The 8227-nt window shown below is 44.2% G+C and overlaps 1 protein-coding gene across 1 annotated transcript in view; it reads right to left on the bottom strand.

The window, feature by feature from the left end:
* The window catches only part of SERINC5 (serine incorporator 5), a gene marked incomplete at its 5' end in the record, with an annotated part of 10857 nt that extends 3362 nt beyond the window's left edge, over positions 1 to 7495 (bottom strand). Inside the window, 4 exons of the mRNA XM_010153156.1 lie at positions 902 to 968; positions 3460 to 3586; positions 6363 to 6458; positions 7284 to 7495. Of these exons, the coding sequence (XP_010151458.1) occupies positions 902 to 968; positions 3460 to 3586; positions 6363 to 6458; positions 7284 to 7495 (502 nt within the window). The remainder of the gene's footprint in view (positions 1 to 901; positions 969 to 3459; positions 3587 to 6362; positions 6459 to 7283) is intronic.
* Positions 7496 to 8227: the final 732 nt, after the last annotated feature.

Raw genomic sequence — 8227 nt, 5'->3', positions numbered from 1 at the left:
GGGCCAGCGCGAGCAGCCACCGGGCGCTTGGCTCCAGTCGCACCGTCCTGCCACAGGGAAGCTCCTCCAGCACTGACATGATCCTACAGTGAAACGCGTCCTGCTTCCCCATGTCCAGCTACTGCAAACACTAAGTGCCCCCTCAGACACTGCTGCACCTTTGGATTCCCACAACCACTGATTAAAGACTTGAAAAATAGATGTTGAAACTGCAGATGTTAAGTAACACCAATGTAGAGAAACCCAGGGATGGAGAGTCATCCTCCACACACACACATACAGCTGAAGAGTGACACTAGCAAGCTGAAGTAAATGGTAAAGTTCACTTCAGCAAAGACCCACTAATTTCCCCGTGTTTCTGGGTGTTCGCAGGATAAGAAGGCCAAAGAAATAGGCAGGTGGAATGAAGAAATGTGTGCTGCTGAAACGGACAAGAAATATAATCCAAGATATAATCCAAAAAGAGAGGAAATATTTATGTGCGGAAATAAAAATCACAGATAGAACTTGGAACCGTAGTCAGTTGCTATGAGAACAAAGGCAACCAGGACTGAAAACATTCAGGAACGCCTCCACTTATTTTTCTGATAGCTTTCCAGCAGACTTTTCTTTTAAATGAGAGGACATTAGCTTGTGTGGAGCACAAGTTTTACAGGAATTCTGCAGGGTGTTAAATAAACTGCAAGAGCAGCAAATTATTTACGTACATAAAGACACCTTCCCCAGACCAGCAGGAGCTGCAGAAGGGCCAACCTAGGCGAGTCCATACCCATAGGCATTTAGCATACAAACCAGCTTTTGTTTTCACCTAATCACAGATTACTTAGCCATGAAAACAACAGCAAGAAAAGCACATGAGGAAGTCTGCAAAGAAAACCTGTGGCAGGAATAAAGAACTCACTTCAGTTTCAGGTGCGGCATATATTCCCCTCAGTGCCTCGGAGCTCGCACGTGTTGTTGAGGTCAAACTAGAAGCAAAAGAAGGTAATGTCAAAACCCTTGGCACAAATGTAAGCCCAACAGGGTGATTTTTCAGCACCACAGCAAACATAAATAGTCTACTCCCATTGTCTAAGCTAAGCATTTGCCCGGATACAGCATTAAGCACTTAAGCCTGTGAAGTTTGTTCTGCTCAAGTATACACCAGCCTGACAGGCAGGCCCTGGCCAATCACAGCTGAATCACGAGCTTAAAAAGTAGGTCACTCCTCAAAGGTGGTGAACTCATCACCATCAGGCAGCTGCCAACAGCTAAGCTCCCCAATTTGCAATTCAGAAGAGATCTCCCCTGCTGTCACAGCCCATGCTTTTATATTAACCTCACGGCCATCCCTTTGGCTCAGCATTCCTGTAAAGGTTTTGCCAATGAAGTTAACAGGTCACTGGCAGCAGTCAGTTATCAAAAGTAAATTGCCAACCACCACTGTCAGTGTACCAGCTGCTGGAATTCACTTTCTTGCATGACTGCAGTTGTCTGGGGAGGGAATCCTTTATCATTCCTTCTGGTTAGAAACATTTCTTGCCCAGTCTTTCACTTTCAGGATGTGTAATGCAAACTCGCGATTACCCAGAGGGAGACAGCGTTAATGCTCTGCTGTACACACCAACCCTTCGTAAGCAAGGCTTCGAAACACTCCCCTGGAAGGCCGCCATCTCTCCCCAGCTACACAGTGCGCTTCCCCCTGCAGGCTACGTGAACGCTGTCTACATTCCTGAAACACCTTCCTGAGGCACCGGAAACGGAAATACTCTCCTAATGTGAACTATACCCACGATATGTGATATCCATACACCTGGTATCAGAATTAAATGGAACGCACGTGTATATCTGAGAGCGGAAGAGTAGCTCTGCTATCTCTTCAGAAGGTCTCTCTTCTCCATTTCAAAATTATGAAGGAAATTTACTATGTGAATTATGAGGTGGACTGATTCAGAAGCAGAACCTGCTCAAATCACCTGCTTAAAAACATGCAGCAGACAGCTAGTGCTGTCTCCTGGCAACCCACACAGCCGAAACGTGTAATACATCACCCTCCAATCATCAGCAACTCCCTCCCACCCTCGCCCTTACACAGAGGGAGGGTGACTTGATTTATTGATGTTACCTGCAATAATACACCGTAAGCATCACAACTATATGGGCACAAACAGATTTTTTAAGAGGAGATCAGTGGCAAATCCTGATGACAGTACTGTGCTCATCACTTGTTCAAAGGAAGGCCTAAACCCTCCCAAACAGTTTTGTTTGTTTTCCAGACTCTCAAGGAACAGTCCTAGCTTCTGCCAGGAGGCAAAATGTATTTCAGATAGCTTTTTCAGATGGACACAGCTGCACAGAGTTTTTCTTACAGAAAGAGTAAATACAGAATCAAAGCACCCTGAGACTGTTTGGGATCATGGACAGCTGGAAATATTTTCCCCTCCACCTCCAGATATAAATCGCTCTATTCAGTTTTAATGAAATATATTTGTTTCAAAAGTTACAGTATCTTGCTGAGTATTTGATACACAAAGGCCTGAATGACAGGCCTTGAACCAAAGTTGACTTCTAAGCGAACCTCCCGACCAGCATCATATCAGCATGAAATACGACCAAAATATGTATGATCATTAGTGAAATATGTATGATCTTCAGCAAAATACGTATGATCATTAGTGAAATATGCATGATTATTAGCGAAAGATGTAGCTTAGACAAAATATAATCACTAGTGATGATGAAATGTCATGAGGATGGATTCAACTTTCCTTGTCTAGAGGCAGACTGTCAGGCCATGCAATCCAGGTGTCCGGCCTTGTTTGGAAATATGTGGTCAAAGCCAAATAGATAAAGACCCTGCTTTGGTTCCTTCCTGAGCCCTGGCCAGACTGTGGGAGGAATCTAAGAGGAGAGTGAATCCAGTCTACCAGATGTTTCTGTACCTTTTTTATATGACTTGTTAGTTAAACTGTAGAAAAGCGGGACCCTCTCACAGCAAAGTCGGACCCTCACCTACGAGTGGACGCACTGCGTAGGACTTCCCAACGGCCAGGACAGGTTCGCTGGATCCTTTGCTTAACAGGGCTCCCCAGCTGATGTACGGATCCTGATGACGGTCAAGTATTAGGGCAACTGGTGATGTATCTTTCTTACTCACCGTCGCTAATGCTCTGTAGTAATGATCAGGTGCACTACCTTGCTTATGCTTTTCTAATACTTTAAACTAAAGTACAGTAAGTTTACCTTTTTAGCTTGGTGTCTGCGTCCTTTCTGTGGAACCCATCTACTGCAAAACGGTATTTTTTGGCTAAAACTTCTAACCATTCTGAAACTGAGGAGAATATGAACCTTCCAGCTCAGTTCTACTCTACTTCTCCCCGTCACTTTGCCTACATGAGGCCTGCTATAAGCTCTAAGCCTGCACGAGCTGGACCACAGTACTACATTTACAGTGGGGTAACTGCAAACCCCCAGACTTACCAAGAATATAAAATGCAGCCAAACAAGATGGTAGTACCCAGGCCAGTAACCAGGTTTTCATCTCTGTGCAGGCCTTGACTGAATTCAGGAACACAGATTGTGACGTTCTGATGGTTTTCATCTAGGACTTCACAAAACAAAAGAAATGAGTAGAGCAGTTAGCAAAGTTCATTTCACTGCATTTCAAGGTAGTCTTCAGACTGAAGGTTTTCAGTAAAATATTTTTATTACTTCAGATACTGGGTAGGTGCATTTCAGTTGCTTCTATCTATCTTTTGAAGAGATCATATAGAAAAAAAAATCAGTAAATCTGACCTGACAGATTCTGTGTTTCGGGCAAAAGAAAAACGCAGCTTAGTAGGGTACTAAAATTCCTTGTCTGACCATAGAGACAAACCAGGGAAAAAGACTGGTGAACTAAGAAATAGGAAGTTGGAATTTTACCAGCACTTCACCCAAGACTACAGAGCCACATAAGACCAAGGTAGTACAGACCTGAGACCATGAATTTCTTTGGCAGCAGGGGTGCCTTGAGGACAACTATAAAATTCACACCCAGTGAAAAAAGGTGGGGTGTGGTCGCCCTGTTCTCACACTGATATACAAAGTCCAAAGAAAAGGAGATGCACCAGTTACAGGCAAGATTCTAAGCAATTAGTACTTCTAGGTCCCTGAAACGAAAGTAATTCAGTCCCTGATGTTCCAAGACGCATCTGGCTTTTTGGTGGCTGCTTGGAGGCAAGGCAAGGCAGAGCAGTGGCCTGCAGCATCACCCCAAAGCAAGAGGTTACAGCTGCACCTTATCTCAAATTAAGAGCTTTTTAAGGCAATGCTGTTTAAGGCAAACCGTGTTCCAATCTCTTTCCTTCCATCAGCCACACTGCATCCCCACTGGGACAGTACAACTGCTGGAAGGGGCAGAGGGCAAAATGCAGCAAAGGCTACACCCACGTTAAAAATAAACTCCAAGTTAGTCCCCTGACCTGGTGGGGCAGGACTTTGCGTGGCCCTGCAGGGCTGCACAAGCTTTATCAGCACACAGCAGGGACAGCATAGAGGTGGGAGCAAAAGAAGGGATGACAAGCCTTTATGTAACACCTTGGCCAGAGATGTGCAGAATTCCCCACCTGCGTCCATTAGGGATGCCTCTGCAGCAAGGCAGGTCCACAGTCTGGAAGCCCTTTTAGCTAAGTGTGGCACCAAAAAGCTAAGGCACACTGTGATAAGCACAGGTTCAACAGACATTACCTTGTGTTTTCCCATTCCTTCTAAAGATATTTGCAACTCTGCTTTTTGGGTGCTGTTAATAAACACTTTTTGCTTGCATTTCCTTCAGGCCTGGTTTGCAGAGTGGCTGATTTGCAAGACGGTCAATTTGAATGTCCCTGCTTGAGGAATGAGTCAACATTAGGTAAGTTCATGGCAAATCTGACAGGGCATGAGACACCTTCGGAAGTGCCAGCACCCCATAAAATCTCCAGCACATGCCACTGTAAAGGCTGCACGGGCCAGTATGAGAGTCCTTATCATACAGACAGGAGAGAAAGGAGCATCTCTGAGAGCAGATGACAACTATAATAGTTCTCTGGCCTGGGAAGTCAAGGAGGAACATCTGATTCTAGAGTTCTGAGAGCATGTGCTTGTTGCATACGCTGACAAATGCATTAACCACAATTGCAATACATAAAAGAAGAATCAGAGCATTCTACTTAACACCCAAAGGCTTTGACTGTCAGAAGCATAAAAGAACACAAGCCCAATGACTTAATACCACACATCACTTTATTCCCCTTTTTCCTTCTCTATTTTTTAACAGTGTGTCAAGTCTTGTGAGTAATTCAGATGCCTTCTACATTAACTTATGTATTCTTTCAAAAACACTGCTTAAACTTTGTAAGTAAATCTTCCAACTAAATACTGTCTTGTTTTTCTTCTTAGCTCTAGAATACATTTTGTGTGTCTGCCCCTGTCTACACAAGTGTACTAGAGAGAGATTCTTTCCCCCATTCCTCCCCTTTCTTCCTGGAAGACATCTGTACAAACCTCTCCTTCCTGCCAACAGACTTATTTTCCTCCAGTTATTGTTGTTTCCACTATTCAACACCAGCAGTTGAGCAATAATAAAGAACGGGTTTTTAACATTTCTAATTTGAACCAGAAAAGTCATCTATATGTGAAAAGAATGCTCCCTGTCCAAATAAGTGAATTGATGCTTACCTGGGAAAAGGAAACAGTTTAAGTTGTGCTTGTAAAGTCCTGCTGGGTTTTTGTAGCACAAATTACTTAAAACTCTACAGAGTTCCCTACTCCTGGCTTGCAACGCCAATGGTTAGAAGGCAAGTGGAGTAGAGACACTCTGCTGAAGAACAACTTCATCTCAACTGCAACATAACTCCAAGCCCCTTCTCAGACCATTTATTCTCAAAAGATGAGCGGTACCCAAGTTTTTGCACCATTAGGAGTCCAGAGGTAAGGCCATCTAGCATACCAGTTCTAGGAGAAAAGAAGCTATTTTAATATCCACTAAATCCCTTCATGTGACCAAACACATTGTGTATTTAGTCATGTCCTGTTGTATGAGAACATGTACTTGCCACACAAGGAACAGAGTCTTGGAAAAACCTGTCCATAGGAATGAGTCTGGAATTGATCTGGTGCAACTCACCCAAGGTAAGTTAAGCTCCCCTAGACCAAAGCATTTGAGGTACATGCAGAGTGTCATTTGCATGGTCTCTCTGCTGCACAGATTTCTTTTTCGTATTTGCCTTTTCTTCTGCACAGGCCAGAACAGACCAAACCCAGCACTCCTACGTCCCTGAATTTGTTCATTCAAGTTCATTAAATTCTTGCTTTTAACACATGGCATGTCTAGAAGAATTTACATAAAGCATTAGATGACTTACTAGTTTCTGGTGGCTTGCTGGATAGTGCTGAGAAAGTGAGGTACATGACGTAGCAGCTGATAACTCCTGACTGCAGCAAGCCAGAGTGGGGCTGGCCTTTACAAGAAAGAGGAGAACAAGTGATTTTTGAAGATATTTTAACAAACTGAAAAAGAAATACATATCCTTTAAAGAACAGCACACTAGCATCTTTCAGAAGAGAAGAGTATCTTTTATGTTTTACTTAAAGCAGTTCATAAGTCTTTGAGGCAGTTCAGATACATTTCCACTGGCATGTAAAGAGAAGAGGGTCTGTCCTTCAGTTCTCCTGGCTGTTTCAGAAAGGCATTAAAGATTCCCACTTAAGTAAAGAATCACCCCCCTGCTCTCACCAAAAGCACTAGCTTTCCAAAACGTATTGACAAGCTGCCATGAGTTTTATTTGTCCATAAAATTTGTGTTGGAGCCACTCAAATTACCATTTCCCGATCCAATGTATGCAAGATACTAACAGCACACATAAAACATACTGAAGCATGAAATACTGCTGTCAACTCCTCCAGGCCCAAACTTTACAGACAGTAAATCACCAGCAGTCAAAACTAAATGGTAAAACAGTGGTGAATGAGTTGACAGCTATTACCTCACCTACCACTGCAAGAGTTGCGTAATCTCCACAACACATTACCCGCCATCGGCACATGAGCCTTCTTTACAGTACGACTGCCTGATGGCACACCCAAAATGTCTCATACCTCTGTGGTTTTAGCAGCTGAGCTGATGACCAGCCACAGCATTTGGCAGTGTAAATAAAGCAGCAGGGGCAAGAGAACCACCAGCTCTGAAATATCATGAGTCTTTCTGCCCAGGACATGGCCCATGCCTGCAGGGACACAACTGCGACAGCACCAGAAACCCATGAGAAGAGGTCAGCAGACTCACGATTCTGGACACAGGGCGATATGGCCACCAGCGACACAAAGAGGCACAGGCCGCCGTTAACACCGATCAGCACCTTGTTGTACATGCAGCCCTCTGAGTGTGTGTAGAAAAGAGCCATGAGGACCAGAGCTGCCACAGCCACGGAGTACAAGATGAGAATGACGAGGGCAAGCAAACCATTCCACATCTGCTTGTGGTTTGCACCGGCAGTCCTGGGGAGAGACAGACAAGCACGTCATCTTTGTCCTCCCTTCCTCAAAAAATAAAATCATAACAGCCGAATAGTTCATGTCCTCAAGCACAAAAGACAGTGCTTACTTTCCTGAAGCATGTGTATGTCACCACACATGCACAGGGCCTTATAAGGTTCCTCCCATGAAAGAGAGGTGAACATTCCTTAGCCTTAGTGTTTATCTTCTGTATTATCATGCCCATCTGTTTCTGTAATTATAGCCCAGCGTGACTCCTAAACCCTGCAGCCTCTGGGATCAGCCCATCTCAGCCGTCGGCACATCTCAGTTCAATACTCCAGGGATTTCCTCAGAGGGAGCTCGGTGCACCCCAGGCTCAGCTAGCCAGCACTGCTCTTCACACAAGGATAGCAAAGGCATATGGCTTGGCACAGCCTCTCCTACCCCCTGCACTACCTTAACAGTTTCACTACCCTTTCCCTCAGTTTGCCTTCTCTCCATTTGGGTCTAACCCACCAGCCTCCTTCAGCAAAAGCATGGTCTGCCTTGTTTTCCCCTCCTCTCCTTCCAAACATCTCTTGCAAAGATCACTGGTTTTTATAGGAGTAGCAATGAAAAATGTTGTTTTGGCAAAAAAGGTTTTTTGGTGTATGGGAAGTTTTTTTGTTTGGCTTTCCTTGGTTGTTGTTGATGTTTTGTGGAAACATGACATATTAAAAGAATATCGAATGTTGTGCTGGGTTCAGTCAGGAA

The sequence above is a fragment of the Eurypyga helias genome, unplaced genomic scaffold, assembly GCF_000690775.1.
Source record: "Eurypyga helias isolate BGI_N326 unplaced genomic scaffold, ASM69077v1 scaffold18556, whole genome shotgun sequence".
NCBI classification, from domain to species: domain Eukaryota; kingdom Metazoa; phylum Chordata; class Aves; order Eurypygiformes; family Eurypygidae; genus Eurypyga; species Eurypyga helias.
Note: the sequence above shows the minus strand (reverse complement) of the source record. Positions and strands in the feature narration are given on the sequence as shown.